The 19,456-nt window shown below is 43.5% G+C and overlaps 1 protein-coding gene across 1 annotated transcript; it reads right to left on the bottom strand.

Moving 5' to 3' along the window:
• Positions 1 to 1,898: 1,898 nt before the first annotated feature.
• LOC136649262 (acidic mammalian chitinase-like) lies at positions 1,899 to 19,123 on the bottom strand. Its single transcript, XM_066625748.1, has 11 exons — positions 19,099 to 19,123; positions 13,390 to 13,419; positions 12,975 to 13,176; positions 11,262 to 11,318; positions 9,394 to 9,559; positions 8,669 to 8,793; positions 5,440 to 5,560; positions 5,154 to 5,339; positions 3,645 to 3,761; positions 3,057 to 3,192; positions 1,899 to 2,146 (listed from the first exon to the last, which is right to left on the bottom strand). Exons 1-11 carry the CDS (start codon positions 19,121 to 19,123, stop codon positions 1,899 to 1,901), a joined length of 1,413 nt encoding a protein of 470 aa, XP_066481845.1.
• Positions 19,124 to 19,456: the final 333 nt, after the last annotated feature.

The following is a 19,456-nucleotide window of genomic DNA, read 5'->3' as shown; positions in this document are numbered from 1 at the left end:
TCACAATTTTGTCCACTACTGTCAAGCTCAGCTTGTTGCTCCCCTAAAGCTTGTTGCCCAGTGCAGTTGCTACCCCCGTAGCTACGCTACTGCCACACAGCTTCCTCCAGCCAGAAGGCCGCATGGGGGCGGGCAGCATATTCTTCATGGGGGGGCAGCATTCTGTGGTCCTGACCCTTCGTGGCACAAGGACCAGGGTCACCAGTGACCACACAAAGGTTATTGGGATTTCATGGATCAGGAATTGAGTTTTCTGAGGACCCTGGGCCCTTGACAGTCCAACAATGTACAGATATTTTAATCCTACTAAAAATATACTGTCTGGGATGGGTTCTTCATGTGGGTAGCTACAGCGCACCATGCATTCCAGTAGCAAGTCATTCAGGCAGCCAAGCAAGCAACTCAAGCAAGGCAGCCAACTCATTCAGGCAGGGCTGGCATTAGGACAATTTGGCCAATTTGGCCAGCCTTCCCTCCCACCCGCCTCTGGGTCCAATAGGCTTGAAATTGGCCCCCTGGGAGCAGTTGGTGGTGATGCCACTACTGGATGCCTTGCCACCTGCCACTCATTCTGGTGAGTGGGGGGTGGGGGCAAAAATGTTTTGCATTGGCCCTCCTAAAGCTGGGCCTGCATCCAGGTTCCATGTAGCAGAAAAATGGCTGCCTCTGAAAGTCTGGCATCAGAGCTTCAAAGTCAAGTTAAAGGCTCAGGTGCTTGATTTCCTGAGTGAAGCTTAGTGCGTGAATCAACCTTTTTCCCAGCTTCATTTTGACTCATTTATGATAAAGAAACTCTTATTGTATTCAACTTCAGAATCAGTCTCTAGGAGCCTGTATGAGCCTGACTTGTGAGTTGTGAAACACCCAAGGAAGGTGCCTTTCCAACATCATTTTGAAAAACCACACCTTCTAGAAGGTAACAGTCAGGTAAACTAGATACCAAATAACAGGGCTGAGCTGTTATGCTACATATGCTACAGACAACATTGGTTCCAGATTGCTGCTTGCTCTGGGGCAAAGCGCTGCACTGCGTCCTCCACAGTAACCCTGCACATCCCCTGACCCCACATGATCCCACTGCCCCCTCTATGCACATCCTGAGAAATCTTTAAACACTGCTTTTGTGTATACTACAAGGAACAAACTCTATATCATATTCTATATCGATTTTATTAACTGTTATGTTTGAGGTTGTAAACCACTCTCATTTTTTATTTTAATAAGAAGGCTTGCATAGAAACCTTTTAAATGAATACAGTATGTCTGATTTTAGAAATGTCAGTGAGCCATTGGTTAAATCTACTCATCCTTAGTAGTCATGTAGGGTGCAATTTTCATCAAGTTCACAGCAGAAAGGCAGGGGATATTTAACCCTTTACTTCTGCACTGTTTTTGTGCTGAAAACTGTCTCTGCAAAGTGGCGATTTAACCCTAAAAATGCCATCATAGCCCTTGTTTTCAGCAGGGAAACCGTATGGAGGCAAAGAATTAAATACCCTTTGCTGCAGTCCTGATCCAAATTGCAACCCCACGCACCTGCTAGCCATGAGTAGATTTAAGGTGGCAATGACATATTTAACATTACCTATAGCTTGGTCTTAAGCAGCATGCCCTGCACTGTAAAAAAAGAACAATTTGGTTCTAGAGCCATTTTGAGTTGTCTTCTGTATTTGAGTCATATTGTGCTTAGTGGCATATTAATAGTGATATTTATTGATTATTTAAGCAGCATCTCAAAAGTAAGAGTTCTGTATAGTGATTGGGTAATGGCAGATGACCAATAGTTTGCTGTGTGTTTTTTTTTCTCATTAAATTCAACAATATGACTGCTTCTCAATTTTATTTTGGAATTCCACAGTAAATTTGGTCTTTATTTTGTTACTTGAGTGGTGTTAATATTATGGCCAGTTGCAGCACTTGCAGTTACTGTCAAAGACTAGGCCAGCTTCACAACTCAAGTGGAAAGTCTGGTTTCCCACACAGATGTAGAATTTTGAGTTGTCTTTTGGGTCAGCATGGATACCATCTGCAATCCCAGCACAAAAGTTTTCATCTCCTGGAGAGGGAGGAATGGTGGGATCAACTGGAGGAGTGACTGAAGGAGTTGGGGGATCAACCCCACCAGGAGGCAGGCACTCAATGGGATCTGAAGCAGAAGGAACAACAATCTTTAAATATACATTCTAGGGCTCATAGCTGTGGACATTCTCTCCTAAGCTCTTACAGTTTGTGAGTTGCAAGGTCTGCAGTCTTGAAAATCACTAGCTCTGGAACACAAGACTTTTAACATGATTTTTGAACCTCAGTAGAAAATGAAGCACACTCCTAAGTACATGTTGTCAAAAGGAAGTCCCAGAATAAAGAATGGGACTCACTTTCTAGTACGTGCGTTTCCAGCCTTAAGCGTATTTTTTGCAAGCACTACAGTAGAGATAGGTGACTTGCCTATTTGCACATTTGAAGCTTCACAGTGCACCCTCCTTCCCCAGCGCCTCCTTTGAAGGGCCAGGCAGTTGCACAGCCACATCATTTCCTTGCCTACAGCTGCATCACTGTTCTAACCATCTTCACTTCCATTTGGATTGGGCAAGGAAAGGCAATGCCACCTGGTCACCACAGCAGGCCATGTATAACCTGCCATACTGTGTACCACTAGTGGTACTGGTGCCACTGGTTGAAAAGCACTGTTTTTTAGACCCTTTCCCAAAATTGGGTCCAATCATCAGGAATTGATATTGTCTCAGATGCCAGGCTTCTCTCCAGCAAAAAGTCTAAGGGAAAGACTGCCTGGACTCTAGCCTAGATGATAAGAACTTTAAAGGAAAAAAAAACTTTCCTATAGTATAGAAAATCCCTGTGGTTTCAAGGCAGCTGTGCAGATGGGCCTTATGACAGCTAGAAAGAGCCTGCCAGCAAAAAAAAAAGTGACACCAGCAAGTCACATCTATTTGCAACTGAAGTATTATATAGTACATCCTTTCGCTCCTATCATTTCTAGGGTAGATACTGATTCACCTCATTACTTCAGCTGTAGATTTCCCATTGTGATCTCTTACCATTTGTTTCAAGCAATCTCTTCAGTTCGCTTATTAAAGGATATTTGCCTTCATTGCAAAAAATACCAAGGTAATCATCTAAGTCAATGGCCCATACCATGGCACCTCCAAATTTTGTTTCTTTCACATATTTGACCTAAAAAAAAAAATGAAATATTTTCTATTTGACAGCATCATTCATTTCCTTTGCATATGTTTACACTTTAGAACTACTCAAAGGAGAGGCAGCAATGGACCTTAGAACAGCTCAGCAAATGAATATTATTATCAACCACTAATGTACGTACTTAAAAATAGTTATTATGACTATTAGCCACTTGTAAAATAGGTCAGACAGTTATGGTCTTCTGAAAAAGAGGACTAAGGGGAGGGGAGCATGATAGACATTTATAAAATGCTGGATACTGTGGTAAATTGATAAATGTTTCAACATCTGTCAGATATAATATTTCTTCAATAACAGGCATCGCTGGAAAGTCTTTAATACTTTCAATAAACTTTAAATAAACTAAGAGCTTCCTAGCAGCATAGTTAAATATATCAGTGTTAAAAATTAGAGTGTATGTTTTAAAACAAAAAAAGGTTTACTTTGCATCTGTAGCTATAAATGTTGTCATATGTAACCCATACATCCCCTTTGTAGGCATATGGGCATTTCTGTTCATCCAACCACTCCACTTGAGCATCCTTTATGAAGTCACAAACCTGTCAAAAGAGCAGGACATTAATGCAGTGGTCCAGAGACATCCCTTGGAACAAGTTAAGTACTTTCATACAGGTGTAGTTCATCCCCTGTGCTGCTTTTGTACAGACATGAAACACTGGCAGCTCTTTTAACCTATGGGTGTTCTGACTTCCATAATGGAACCCGTACATATCTTGGGGGCTTAGTGTCTGTAACCAGTGCTTATTTTGTAAAAGAAAAGGTGCAGGAACTCACAACTTGTTAATCTTTTATTTATTTATTTATTTATTTATTTATTTATTTATATTTAAACCATTTTTTATTGGAGAAATAAAATCTTTTTTATGTGCTTCCCCTCTAAAGATGAACTTACTTCTGAGTAGACATGCATAGGATTGGGCTGTCAAACTCCACATCCCCTTCCCCCTAGCTACTTTTTCTACACATGGGGAAAAATACTGTACAGGTGCACTTGTAGCATGTAGTATGTAGTGTGGCACTACTTCAAGGAGAGGTAGCAGTGAATGGATTCTGAAAAATGGCTTACATGAGTTCCATGTAGTAAAATTACTCTAAGCAACTGTGGGAGTAAGAACAAAAAAGGAATTCTTACACGAGAGGGGTCCTTAGGTGCACATAGAAACAGCTACGTTTGCAAACAAGCGATTAAATATGGTTTAATTCAGGTATCAGAATACTCTGTGTCTTTGGGAAGGCGCTTGGCATGCAATTGTATGTTCTCTCTGCCCTGAGCAGCTGCTGTGCATTGCTGGAGAGGAGCTGCAAACGCTGGCTGGTGGAGGGCATGCTTGTGGGGGAAGGATGAGGAGGATCTCTGGCAAGGCTGGACAGCACGTTGTATACACGTAGAATCCCTTTTCACCTGCCCTTAGCATGTGAAAACAGGTGCAGATATATATCTCTGCCAGGATTAAGAGCCCAATCCTAGGTATGTCTACTCTGAAGGTATGTCTACTCTCATTCTAGTCAATGGAGCTAACTCCCAGGACAGTGCCTAGGATTGCAGCCTAAGAGCCCAATCCAATGCATGTCTACTCAGAAGTCCACTTTAGTGAGTGGGGCTTACTGTGCATAGGATGGCAGCCTCAGGGCCCAATCCTGTGCCTGTCTCCTCAGAAGTCAGTCCCATTAGAGTCAATGGGGCTTCCTCCCAGGAAAGTGTGGAGAGGACTGCAGCCTCAAAACCAAAGCCTATGCCTGTCTCCTCAGAAGTCAGTCCCACTAGAGGCAGTGCCAGCACCTACCCAGCAAATGCCTCTGTCTTGCTCCCCCCCTGGAATGCCTCCGAAGGGGAGGGGCCCCTGCAAAAAGGTGCCGGAACTCCGTCCCCCCGCGTTCCATTAGAAAAAAAGCCCTGTCTGTAACTATGATCATATAGTCAAGTTTCATACCTCAAAGTAAGCCCAGTATCCAGCTGCTCCTGTATATGATGCTGGAGGACCAGCCCCAGAGACTGGAGCACAGAGGTGTGTGCTGCCAGGATTACTAAGCCTAAAGGAACGTCCATAGGTGGGAAATCCCATGAGGAGCTTCTCAGCTGGAGCGCCTTTGTTCCTCCAATACTCCATTGCGTATTTCTGCCAAAATACAAATAGGGAACTCTTTTACAATGTTTTCTAAGCTATCTGAAGAAATAAGAAAGGGTTTTTTTCTTTACTTTTCTTTTTCTTTACTTACACAATTGAAAATGTCAACTTCACACCACTGAGAACCTGCGTAGAGCGGGCTGTTGCATCCTGTGGTCGTATCCCAGTCTCCATGAAAGTCATATGTCATCACACTGATGATATCTAAGAGTCTGATGCAATTTAGTTAAAATTGGTTAGGAAGCAGTGGCACACCAGGTACCATATTGTCTACTTGTGTTCACCAGTTGCTGCTATTGTAGACAAGTAAGCAAAAATGCTACCATTAAAATGGGGCCTCCCATTTGATTTACATTCAAATCTTATGCATACTGACATGCCTTTGTTCTAGCAGGCTTTAGAAAACACGCAACTCAATCCTATTCATTAAAAATATGTCCCACTGAGTTAAATGAAATTTACTCCCAAATGAGTATGCACAAGTTTGTAACCTATTGTAGTTCAATCCTAAACATACTGTGGGAAGCAAGTCTCACTGGTATCTGTAGAATTTACTTCAAAGAGTGAATGCTCAGGACTGGAGCTTTAATATAGATCAGGGGTGCCCAAACCCCGTCCCTGGGGCCACTTGCGGCCCTTGAGGACTCCCAATCCAGCCCTCAGGGAACCCCCAGTCTCCAATGAGCCTCTGGCTCTCTGGAGCCTTGCTGAAGCCTGCGCTGGCCTGATAAAACTGCTCTCAGTATGACAGCCAACTGTTCAACCTCTCACGTGAGATGTGGGACGAGGACTCCCTCCACTGCTTGCCGTTTCACATCTGTGTTGCAGCCGTAGCAGCAAAGGAAGGCTGGTCTTGCTTTGTGCAAGGACTTTTATAGGCCTTGAGCTACTGCAAGACCTTCATTCATTCATATAAGTTCCATCTCTAATATATTCATTTATGTAATTTTATTCAAATTTGAAATGTAAATTAATTCTTTTTTTCCCAGCCCCCAACACAGTGTCAGAGAGAAGATGTGGCCCTCCTGCCAAAAGGTTTGGACACCTCTGATTTAGATGAAGATTTGACAAACCCCCACACCTGACACACACATGACACACCTAGGGATGCATTCAGAATTTTTGGGAAGGAGGATTAAATCATAGTCCAAGATGGAAGATACTGTACTCGGAAGTTCCATTCATTTCAACAAAACTGAGAGATTCATCAGGGAAATATTTGTTTTGTATAATTAAAGCAGTAGTTATTGAGATATACATTAGCAAATGTTTATGCTTTTAATGATAAGCAGTTCTCCATCTACAAGTTGCTTTTTACAAAGTTAGTCCATTTTTTGGAACATGAAAATATTATGGCTTGTGACTTCAGTGGTATTATTCCTGGGTTTTTTCCCCTTGGTCTATTCAGCATCAATGCTCTTTATGTGAACCATAATCCTACATTTTTTGAAGAGGGAGTAAGAAAAAGTAATCTTATCAACAGAGACTTACAGCCCAATCCTGAGCTGCCCAAGAACAGCTGCCGCCAGATCCTGCACACCTCGGGCTACCGCAGGCAGCGCCTCTGAAGAAGAGAACTTTTGTCCCCTTCTCCTGGGTAAGGGAAGCAGCCCCGCAGTGGGGCTACTCACTTTACTTCTGACCAAAAGGTCGGCGGTCAGGTAAAGTAGTTCATGTAGGGTGCCAAGCCCTCCACGAATGCCTTGGATCTGGTGGAGCAGAGCTCCACAGACCTGCCTCTCTTCCTCCCCACGCCCCCCTCCCGCCCGCCCCCTGCATCCCCATCACACCACTCCCTGCCCTCTCTCCACCCCCCGCCAGCCTCCCCACTCCCCGGAACACCTCCTCCCCACCCCTGCTTACCATGCCGCAGCTCGGTGGTCCATGAGACCACCAAGTGGTGGAGGCTGGGCACCCACCCCACGCTAGTCCAGCACTAGCCCAGCTCCGGCCAGCAGGGTGGGGAGGAGGCGTGACGGGGAGGTGGGGAGAGAGCCAGGGGAAGAGTGCTGGGGGATGGAGTGGAGACGGAGGGAGGCGGGACTGGTGGAGCAACACTTCACCGGACTCTGAGCCTTCACGTCAGGCTCTGCGCCTGACATGAAGGCTCTTACTTCACTGCCAACCTTTTGGTTAGCAGTGAATTGAGTATCCCCATTGCGGGGCTACTCCCTTTACCAGGGGGAAGGGGACGAAAGTTCCCTTTTTCCGAGGTGTCGTCTGCGGCTGCCATGGATACAGAGGATGTAGCAGCAGTCGTTTTCAGTGCCGCCACAGCTGTGCGCCCTGGGAGCTCGGGATTGGGCTCTTATGGCCCAATCCTATCCAACTTTCCAGCACAGCAGCACCGGCACAGGAAAATTGGATAGGATTGGGCCCTCAATACTTTGTTGCAACAAGAGGAAGAAGAGGTTAAAGCAAAGACCTCTAGTTGTGTTTGTCAAGATTAATCAGACCCCAGAAGTGAATAACTTGAGTATTGAAGAAGATAGTAAGGCCTATATTCATTGTCATTTGTTCATTTTTCTTCTCAGAAATATTTTTAATGAAACAGCTGAAATGTATTTAATATGTGTTTTTACAAGAGTCTGTTTAATTAAATATGCCTTTCTATTTTACTGATGTTAATATAAATTTCTTGCAAGGTCATAAATATGACCATTATGCAGGCCTTCATATTTGAGGGTCAGAAAAAGTTTTTTGTTTTCAAAATTTATGGTGGTTTTATATGAGTATGGGGCACTGATTCCAAAAATGGCATCCGTTTTGCCCTATCACATCTAGTTGCAGAGATATGGCATAGCCATGGCATAGGCTTCTTCATGAGGAAGCAGATTAAACCATTCACTAGTGAGGCTATGGAGTATTTCTGAGACTCGACATGACAGGACAAAACGGATGCCATTTTTTGAATCAGTACCCCAAATATATCAAGGAATAGGTCTTACTTTTAAGACAGCAAAATTGTGTTTTGGCCTGTGTTATTAATGTGCTTCTTGTCAATAATTGTGCCATATAAAACCAACAAAAGCTTGCCATCGCCCCACAAAAATAGGCCAGTAGTCTATCCCAGTGTTTCTCTATGAGCATACTCTATGCAGCTATCATCTGCTTGGCACTGCATTCCACACATGCATGGAGCTCTGGGACTCCCCAAGACTTCTTTCAGGAGTGCAAAGGGCTCCAGAAACTGAACGGTTTGAGAACCTCCAGTCTATCCCATAATGTGGTCATAATTATTTGGACTCAGGGCTGGGATCTCCCTTCATGCATCTCGCTCCCTCTGAGAAAACCAGAGACACAGTTTAAATTCCACTTACTTTCCGAGCTTTGCAATTTCATATCCAGCATTAATCGTTTCTACACTAGCAGACACCGCAGCTGCAATCAGAAATCTAGACTTTGGAGAACACACAATTTGTGTTTTGAAGGCTTCCAGCATTTCCTAGGATGTGAAATCAGAATAATGAGGACTGCTTATTAAAGAAATTATTGATGCTCAACCAAGAATATTGAAAGAATAAGTGAATTAAGTGATATTAACTGATGGGAAATAAGTGAATTAAGTGGTGTTAACTGATGGATTAACTGTAGATTACAATGTGGAATTAAGCAGCATGAAGAATTTCAGTGCTGATGGAACGATTGCAAATAATCACTTTGAAACCTTCAATTGAAAACTTTGACTTGATTGATATTATTAGAAATAATGAATTGCTTTCTTCATTCCCACGTTCTTAAGAATGATCTTTGAAAAGACACATTTCATTTATTTTTCATACTTTTAAAATTTTCATTACACTCCAGTTTGTGGTACCCCCTCCAAAAAATGACAATACTCAATCTGATTTGCAGTACCAAATGTGCAGTAAAATATATGTGTGTGCAAATATCATATGTGACAGTGTACATGAACGTAAGCATCATTCCTACACCTGTACACAAACATAGGTTAAAAAGTCATGGGCAAAGTGATGCAAATGTTAACAAGTTTTGCAAATTAATAATTGGCATAAAACAAATAATTCTTGTATTAGATTCCCACCTGAACCAGAAGAGTAAAACGCTGCTTGTCTTCGGGGGGGCTGCCTCTAGAGCCAGGATATTCAAAGTCCAGATCCATCCCATCAAAGCCATATTTACAGAGGTATGCAATCACTGAATCAATGAAGGTCTTACGGTTAGCAGGTGTAGCAACCATTGCAGTGAACCTGTAGAGAAGATTTCTCTTAAATGTGAGTACATGCATACTCCTTTGTGAGTATGTGCAACATTAAACCATAGGTCATAACCCAACCAAAATTAAGCATGTTTAAGTCCTACTGATTTCAACAGGAGAGTTATGTTCTACTTTAAAATAATTGTGACTTCAGAGTGTTCTTAGAGACATTCCGCTTCATAAACATAACATTTGCCACATTATTAACAATGACATCAATAACACTGAACATTGAATAACATTATGAAAAACATAATTTTTTTTCTATCACTGTGAAATCCATACTTTAGTCCTTATTGCATTACTGGACTATATTCATTTTCAACAAGATGCCAGCATTGTATGGAGTACACTTTCCAATCCATACAGATTGTTGTTCGAAGGCATCCAGCATTTTGTAGGGTTCAAAACAAGAATAATGAGTGATGCTTATGAATGCTCAGAATTGGAACTTTTCTATACAGTACATGAAGGTTTATTAACACACACACATGGCACATCTAGGAATGCATTCAGATGTTTAGCTTAACATCTAGCTCTATGAAGAGAACCTAAAAACCTTCTTAAATCTCAGCATTTGTTTTGTTGAACCTTATAAAAGTTCAACCAGGGTATCTTAGAGATCGCCTACTTCTGTACAATTCGGCTCGTCCTCTTAGGTCATCAGAGAAGGCCTTTTTACAAGTGCCGCCGCCTAGGGAGGTACGTGGGACAGCAGCTAGAAATAGGGCCTTCTCAGTAGTGGCACCAACACTATGGAATTCCCTTCCCCTTGACTTAAGAATGGCTCCCTCTCTTGAGACTTTTCGGCGAGGCCTGAAGACCCTTCTGTTTAAACAAGCCTTCTGAGTTCTCGGCCTTTTTAACATCTTTTCAACATCTTTTAATATTTTTTAAATATTTGGTTACAGGCCTGATTCTTTTATGACTTGCTGCTCTATGCTCTTTTTACCTTTTTACTACTTGTTATCTGACTACTGTTTTTAGGGATGGACCTCAACAAGTGGGAAACCCTGGCCTCTGAGCGGCCCGCTTGGAGGCAGGCTGTGCAGCATGGCCTTTCCCAGTTTGAAGAGACACTTTGCCAACAGTCTGAGGCAAAGAAGGAAGGCCCATAGCCAGGGAGACAGACCAGGGACAGACTGCACTTGCTCCTGGTGTGGAAGGGATTGTCACTCCTGGATTGGCCTTTTCAGCCACACTAGACGCTGTGCCAGAACCACCTTTCAGAGCGCGATACCATAGTCTTTCGAGACTGAAGGTTGCCAATAATACTACTACTGTTTTTATGATATGTGTTAATATGCTTTTATCTGTTTTTAAATTATGTTGTTTAATCTGTTTTTAACCTGTTGTAAGTTGCCTTGAGTCCCTTCGGGGAGAAAGGTGGGGTAAAAATAAAGTTGTTATTATTATTATTATTATTGGTGGGCAACCTTCAGTCTCGAAAGACTATGGTATAAGCCTACAGCACCCGGTATTCCCAGGTGGTCTCCCATCCAAGTACTAACCAGGCCTGACCCTGCTTAGCTTCCAAGATCAGACAAGATCGGGAGATAGTGTTCATTATTATTATTATTATTATTATTATTATTATTATTATTATTATTATTATTATTATTATTATTATTATTATTATTATTAAAAGTGCTACCAGATTGCAACTAATATAAAGGAAATAAGCAAAGACTCACAATGTAGTACCAAAGTTCCATCCTCCAATTGACAGCAGTGTAACCAGGTTCGGATTGCTGCAGATAAAAAGAAGGTTGTAAGACTAAACAGTGCCATTACTTCCCCTTAACCTCAGCTTGATTTCCTCTATTGCTAAAGGAAAATGAAGACAGCATCATATTTTGAATCATAAGGTGTGACTGCACAACCCACATTGGCATTGATGGTCATTTGATCACATCATGGGTTGGCATATACAGGAATAATGCAACATGTAAAATGCAGTGTTGAAGAACAAGGACCTCATACCTGAAGGAATCCAAGAGCTCCCAGTTCCCACATTACATTCATGTATGTAGATACAAGAAGAATTTCCACTGCTGCCAAAACCAGTTCATAATTTCAAACAAACCATGAAATTAGACAAATGGAAAAGTCAATTAAAGCTAAATGTTGCTCTGCCCCTACAGTGGAGCATAATTAGAATGCCTTTAACAAACGATTTCATATCATCCACAGAGTGCCAAAGAGAGGTCCTGGTGATAGGTGATAAAGTTGTAAGGATGCATCTGCAGTGTCAGTGTCTATAGTGCATGTTCACTATAGGCTACTTCTGAACAGTGCATGTTCACTATATGCACTATAGTGCATATAGTGCATGTTCACTATAGGCTACTTTTGAACTACTATAGGCTACTTCTGAACAGTGGTCCAATCACATATGAGACGTGTGTGCATACATGCTCCCACCCACTGATCCCCCCAGCATGCCATAATCACATGGGTGGAGGAGCAGACTATCCAAATCACTCCTCATTACAATATTTAAATGCTACCTGGTAGTATTAAATCACAAGATATGGAGAAATTCAGATATTCCTCTTTCCCCCATGAGTATGCTGTAGCAAAACAGGACACAAGAGGTGAGACCTGCATGAACTCGTGCCTCATCATGCGATTGGGCCAGCAGAATAGCCCTATCACAAGGAACTGGGTGAAGGGTTGTGAAAAACATTGACAGCTAAGTCCTAGTTCACATCATGGCTACAGAGTGGCACCAACACAGCTTGTGCTGTATCCTGCGGGGGAGTTTTGACATGCTGAGACCTCCATGGAGTAAGGGAACATTTATTCCTTTGCCTTGGGGTAAGCCCCAGCAGCTACCATGGGTCAACTTGGACCTGTCCCAGCTCTATAGCTGGCACAAGTCTGCGTTGACCCTGGAAGAAGGATCAGGCCCATGAAGGGGGTTAGGATTTGTCAGGTGCCACTGCCAGCAGCCCCTTCCTTCCTGGGCCTGATCTGCCCACCTCCCCACCCTGTCTTCTCCCTGTGTTTTTCTCACATCTATCATTTGAATTACCAGCACTGAGTAGAAATATACGCAGCTGCCTTTCATTTCTTTGCTCTATCAGTAACAGTCACATATGCATATAAACAGGGCTCAGAAAGGTGCTCAAAGGCACAAGCCTACACAGCTTCACTCAGAAGTAAGTCTTATAGTGATCCATGGGATTTACTTCCAAGAAAATGTGTATAGGACTGTAGCCATAGTGTCAGTGTTAGAGCTCAATCTTTGCTGTTAGATAACTTTGTTTGGTTTTAGTCTGCAGTCCTTCATCATGGTTAAAAAGAAGCTAAATGCTACCTAGGTTACACAGAAAGATTTTTTTAATATTTTTTTTATATATAAGGCTAGGAGTTGCAATACTTGTACATGGAAGAATTCTGACCTCTTTTTCAGTGCTTGGATCTGAGCAAACATTACTTCATCATTCCATTCGTAAGGGGCTATCTGGTTATTTTTCATTGTAACAAAGGCATAAGCCAAATGGGTGCAAAGATGTGGATCAACATTCTCTGGGAAGTATGCAGTAGGGCTGGGTCTATACTGAGACCAGTTGGTGAAGTAGCAGAGAAGTTTATAAGCAGAGCCTGGGTGGATGGAAGAAATGGTTGTAATTAATAAGAATGATGATAATAAGTATATTTTAATCAAATTTTGACATACTGGAATAAATATAAGGTTCCACCTATTGTATCCACCTCCTTTTGTGCTTCAGGATAAATTCTTTGAATAAATCAGGACAAAACTGTATTTACTTTCCCCATTGCTATAGGCACAAAGAAAATGAACAAAATGCTCACCCAATTGCAAGTGTAGCAAAATGGCCAGACCTACAAAAGAATACAAGAATTATACTTTAATAATAATAATCTGGAAACATTAAAACTGACCAATGAGATTAATTGCACACAATCCTAGTGATGCCACTGCATTTCGACTGTACATACGATACTGTAATTTATTTTGTATGGTCTGGTACAGGAGGAGGTCCTTCATGGAGTAACGCAATTAGGTATCGCACCAGGTGATGCAAACCCAGATAACACCTCTGAACTGGGCAGTTGATACCACAGTCACTAGCCAATCTGGCCTGGGGAAAATACTGTTTTACTGTCTTGATTACTGTGAGTGGGTAATAGTTTTGCATAACATGTCACTCATCGAGTAATCAGATATTTATCAAAAGAACATTAGCGTTCCTTGATAGCAAGGAATTGCTTTCCAGCCTTGAAAAGTTATGCCCACCGGAGTTTGCAAAGGTAATACTCTTGAGCTAAGGGAAAGAGCAGCTTAGAGCCAGTTTGGCAAATGTGAATTTAGGTGCAGAGAGAGCTGTGAGTTAGCTGAACGGAAACAACTTTGGGGTGCAGTTGCTCTCTTTGGGGACCCAGTGCAAAATGAGAAGCAGCGCTGCTCTCAAGAAGAGTCAGGGTACATCCACTAGGCTTTGCTTGTATTTTTGTAAGCAAAACAGATATATTACAAAGTAACACAAGCCTCCAGAGTTTCTCATTCAAAGGAAACTAAACCCTGTTGTGTTGCCTCTGAAACTTCTCACCATTTGGAAAAGTGGGGAATGAGCAACAATACAGTACAATCCTGTTCCCAGATTTGACCATCAAATGGTATCTGATGTTGAAGTAAGCCCCCATTCACTGGATCTGCCCATAAATGCACTATTACTCATTCTCCAATCCTTGGCAGCATGCATGGTAGGCACAGCAAAAGCTGCACCAGTGCCTGCCTTCACAAAAGTGCTGCAAAGCACTTTCTGATGGCATAGCAGTAGCCAGCGTTCGCACAAAGGCCCAGGCTGGCCTGCACGCACCACCAAAACAAGCAGTGCACTCCATGGAAGATGAGATTCACACTGAGCAGCGCGGAGGTAGAATGGAGCGGGGGGGGGCAGGACAGGGTAGGGAGGAGTAAAGGGGTGGGGGCAGCAACAGAGATGAAAGGTGGACAGATGGGAGGGGACAGAAATGTTGGCAGTGGTGTGCACCTCATCCTCTCCTCTTTCCCAGGCCCAATCCACCCACAAGTGAACATGTGAACTTGCATCAGCTGGGTAGCTCAGGCAGGTCTGAGTAGCCCCACACAGACTGTGGATTTCCTTGGAACAAGGGGGATAATATCCCCTTATCTCGAGGAGACCTCCAGCCTATAAAATTCCCAGTGTGGGATCCACTGGCCTTGCTGCATGGAAATTTGCACTAGACTGAGCTGCCTGGCTCATGAATTATTGCATAACGTATTAGGCAAAAGGTATCATCCCTCTGCTGTCTGAATGTTCTGCTACCTGAATGTTCAACTTTCCAGGAAAGTGTTATTGCATCTTTAACAGAGTGCAAGATTCAAGACGCATGACTTGGGGCCCAATCCTATCCAACTTTCCAGCTCCAACACAACCTTGCCAATGGGGCATGTGCTGTATCCTGCAGTGAGTGTACAAATGCTTTTATGTGAATGCCCGAAGTCTACGAGCAAAGGTGGGAGAACTGGAATGTCTGGTGACAAGGGAAAATATTGATATAGTGGGCATAACGGAAACCTGGTGGAATGCAGAGAATCAGTGGGATACCGCAATCCCGGGCTATAAACTCTACAGGAGGGATAGGCAGGGGCGTGTTGGAGGTGGGGTGGCCGTTTATGTTAAGAAAGGGATAGAATCCAGCAAAGTAGAGATTGAAGGTGGGTCCGACTCCACCGTAGAATCTCTGTGGGTTAAATTACCAGGCTTGTGCAGCGATGTAATACTGGGGGCGTGCTATCGTCCTCCAGACCAGAAATCGGATGGGGACCTTGAAATGAGGAAACAGATCAGGGAGGTGACAAGGAGGGACAGGGTTGTAATCATGGGGGACTTCAATTATCCTCATATTGACTGGGTCAATTTGTGTTCTGGTCACGATAAAGAAACCGGATTTCTTGACGTGCTAAATGACTGTGGCTTAGATCAGCTAGTCACGGAGCCCACCAGAGGACAGGTGACTCTGGATTTAATATTGTGCGGTACGCAGGATCTGGTTAGAGATGTAAACATTACTGAGCCATTGGGGAACAGTGATCATGCTGTGATCCGTTTTGACGTGCACGTTGGGGGAAGAATACCAGGCAAATCTCTAACAAAAACCCTTGACTTCCGACAGGCGGACTTCCCTCAAATGAGGAGGCTGGTTAGAAGGAGGTTGAAAGAGAGGGTAAAAAGAGTCCAATCTCTCCAGAGTGCATGGAGGCTGCTTAAAACAACAGTAATAGAGGCCCAGCAGAGGTGTATACCACAAAGAAAGAAGGGTTCCACTAAATCCAGGAGGGTGCCCGCATGGCTAACCAGCCAAGTTAGAGAGGCTGTGAAGGGCAAGGAAGCTTCCTTCCGTAAATGGAAGTCTTGCCTTAATGAGGAGAATAAAAAGGAACATAAACTGTGGCAAAAGAAATGTAAGAAGGTGATACTGGAGGCCAAGCAAGACAATGAGGAACGCATGGCCAGCAACATTAAGGGGAATAATAAAAGCTTCTTCAAATATGTTAGAAGCAGGAAACCCGCCAGAGAAGCAGTTGGCCCTCTGGATGGTGAGGGAGGGAAAGGGGAGATAAAAGGAGACTTAGAGATGGCAGAGAAATTAAATGAGTTCTTTGCATCTGTCTTCACGGCAGAAGAACTTGGGCAGATACTGCTGCCCGAACGGCCCCTCCTGACCGAGGAGTTAAGTCAGATAGAGGTTAAAAGAGAAGATGTTTCAGACCTCATTGATCAATTAAAGATCAATAAGTCACCGGACCCTGATGGCATCCACCCAAGAGTTATTAAGGAACTGAAGAATGAAGTTGCAGACCTCTTGACTAAGGTATGCAACTTGTCCCTCAAAACGGCCATGGTGCCAGAAGATTGGAGGATAGCAAATGTCACGCCTATTTTTAAAAAGGGAAAGAGGGGGGACCTGGGAAACTATAGGCCGGTCAGCCTAACATCCATACCGGGTAAGATGGTGGAATGCCTCATCAAAGATAGGATCTCAAAACACATAGACGAACAGGCCTTGCTGAGGGAGAGTCAGCATGGCTTCTGTAAGGGTAAGTCTTGCCTCACCAACCTTATAGAATTCTTTGAAAAGGTCAACAGGCATGTGGATGCGGGAGAACCCGTGGACATCATATATCTGGACTTTCAGAAGGCGTTTGACACGGTCCCTCACCAAAGACTACTGAAAAAACTCCACAATCAGGGAATTAGAGGACAGGTCCTCTCGTGGATTGAGAACTGGTTGGAGGCCAGGAAGCAGAGAGTGGGTGTCAATGGGCAATTTTCACAATGGAGAGAGGTGAAAAGCGGTGTGCCCCAAGGATCTGTCCTGGGACCGTTGCTTTTCAACCTCTTCATAAATGACCTGGAGACAGGGTTGAGCAGTGAAGTGGCTAAGTTTGCAGACGACACCAAACTTTTCCGAGTGGTGAAGACCAGAAGTGATTGTGAGGAGCTCCAGAAGGATCTCTCCAGACTGGCAGAATGGGCAGCAAAATGGCAGACGCGCTTCAATGTCAGTAAGTGTTGTTACGTGAAAATCCCCTTTTTCCCTTCCAAGTTGTGTTTTTATATCTAGTTATGTATTTTGGACTATACAGACCAAGCAAGCAGGCCATTCCTCCCCCAGCACATGTTTCTAAGGGCCATGGCCAAGCTACAAACACATGAATTACACAAACTCCCAATTCCTTGCAGGTCAATGTATAACCTAATCACTGTGTCTCCTGATTATGCAAAACAAGCATGCACCTATGGAGGAGGAAGTCTATTGTTCTTTTGTTGTAGCTTTAACACTCTTAAGCACCTTATGCAAATTGCCTCCCTCCCCCAGAGCCAAGCTTTTGCTGATAACTGAGTTCTGGACCCTTCCACCTTTTCTTTACATACTCCACGTGTACCATTGAGTGTTACTGAGCATGCCCACAGCTCTGGGATACTTCCGGTCAGTTTGAATTGACTTCCAGGTCAAAGACAACTCTTAAGAGAGAACTCAGAGCACATGCGGTCTCTCTCTGACTGCCCACCGGCCGGAGTGGCCAGACTCTTCCTCCAACTCTTCCCCCCCCCCCGGACAGGTAAATATATCATTGCGTCTAAACTTCCCCCCCTTCTTCCCTACCTATTCCTCCCTGCTCCCCCATCTTTAGTCAGCAACTGGGTTTAGCAGATTAAGGAACCCCTATAATACCTCCCTACTTTCTGTCCATTTCTGATTCTTTTTCGGATGCACCCCAAAATACATAGCACACGCATCCACCACTAGTTAGGTACACCAGACCAGTACTAGAAATCTATACTTATCGATTCTCTATGTGTATTATGTTTTACCTTTGTGTATTTTTGCAATAAAAATATAATCCTTTGATTGAAAGTTACCTTTCTCCCAGTCTCATTAAGCTAAACAAGAGATTTCTTTGCTCTACGCTGTCTTGTATCCAGCCTATGGTCCCAAAAGTTTCCAGAAGGCTAATATAAATAATTCCCCTAAACAAAACAGCCTTTTTGGTAACAGTGTAAAGTCATGCACATTGGGGCAAAAAATCAAAACTTTAGATATAGGCTGATGGGTTCTGAGCTGTCTGTGACAGATCAGGAGAGAGATCTTGGGGTGATGGTGGACAGGTCTATGAAAGTGTCGACCCAATGTGCGGCGGCAGTGAAGAAGGCCAATTCTATGCTTGGGATCATTAGGAAGGGTATTGAGAACAAAACGGCTAGTATTATAATGCCATTGTACAAATCTATGGTAAGGCCACACCTGGACTATTGTGTCCAGTTCTGGTCGCAGCATCTCAAAAAAGACATAGTGGAAATGGAAAAGGTGCAAAAGAGAGCGACTAAGATGATTACGGGGCTGGGGCACCTTCCTTATGAGGAAAGGCTGCGGTGTTTGAGCCTCTTCAGCCTAGAAAAGAGATGCCTGAGGGGGGACATGATTGAGACATACAAAATTATGCAGGGGATGGACAGAGTGGATAGGGAGATGCTCTTTACACTCTCACATAATACCAGAACCAGGGGACATCCACTAAAATTGAGTGTTGGGAGGGTTAGGACAGACAAAAGAAAATATTTCTTTACTCAGCGTGTGGTCGGTCTGTGGAACTCCTTGCCACAGGATGTGGTGATGGCGTCTAGCCTAGACGCCTTTAAAAGGGGATTGGACAAGTTTCTGGAGGAAAAATCCATTATGGGATACAAGCCATGATGTGTATGCGAAACCTCCTGATTTTAGAAATGGGTTATGTCAGAATGCCAGATGCAAGGGAGGGCACCAGGATGAGGTCTCTTGTTATCTGGTGTGCTCCCTGGGGCATTTGGTGGGCCGCTGTGAGATACAGGAAGCTGGACTAGATGGGCCTATGGCCTGATCCAATGGGGCTGTTCTTATGTTCTTATGAGGGAACATCTGTTCCCTTACCTCAGGGCTGCATTGTGATTACACCAGAGCTGGAAAGTTGGATAGGATTGGGCCCTTACTTACCAACCCAGAGCAGCACCTTCCCCATCTTTCCTTATGTCTTCAGATGAAAGTCCAGCACTGGAAATGGATTCTGGCTGCCTTATATGGTGCTGAAAATACCAGTTATCACTGTGGAACCCACACACCTGCAACATGGGAGGCAGCACACCCACCAGTTTACATAACACCCAACCAAACAGAACAAAAAAAAAACACCATGCTTTCAAGGGCAACAGCAGCTTGTGCATCAAACTACTGTAGACACTTGCCTATAAGTCAATCCCACTTATGAGAAGCCGAGGGCAGGCTTTGAGCCAAAAATCATGGAATCATGGATAAGTCGGGGGTTAAACTTAGGGGGGTGTCTGAATATAGTTTT

Source organism: Tiliqua scincoides, chromosome 4 (genome assembly GCF_035046505.1).
Source record: "Tiliqua scincoides isolate rTilSci1 chromosome 4, rTilSci1.hap2, whole genome shotgun sequence".
Classification (NCBI taxonomy): Eukaryota; Metazoa; Chordata; class Lepidosauria; order Squamata; family Scincidae; genus Tiliqua; species Tiliqua scincoides.
This window is presented reverse-complemented; position numbering and strand designations above follow the sequence as displayed.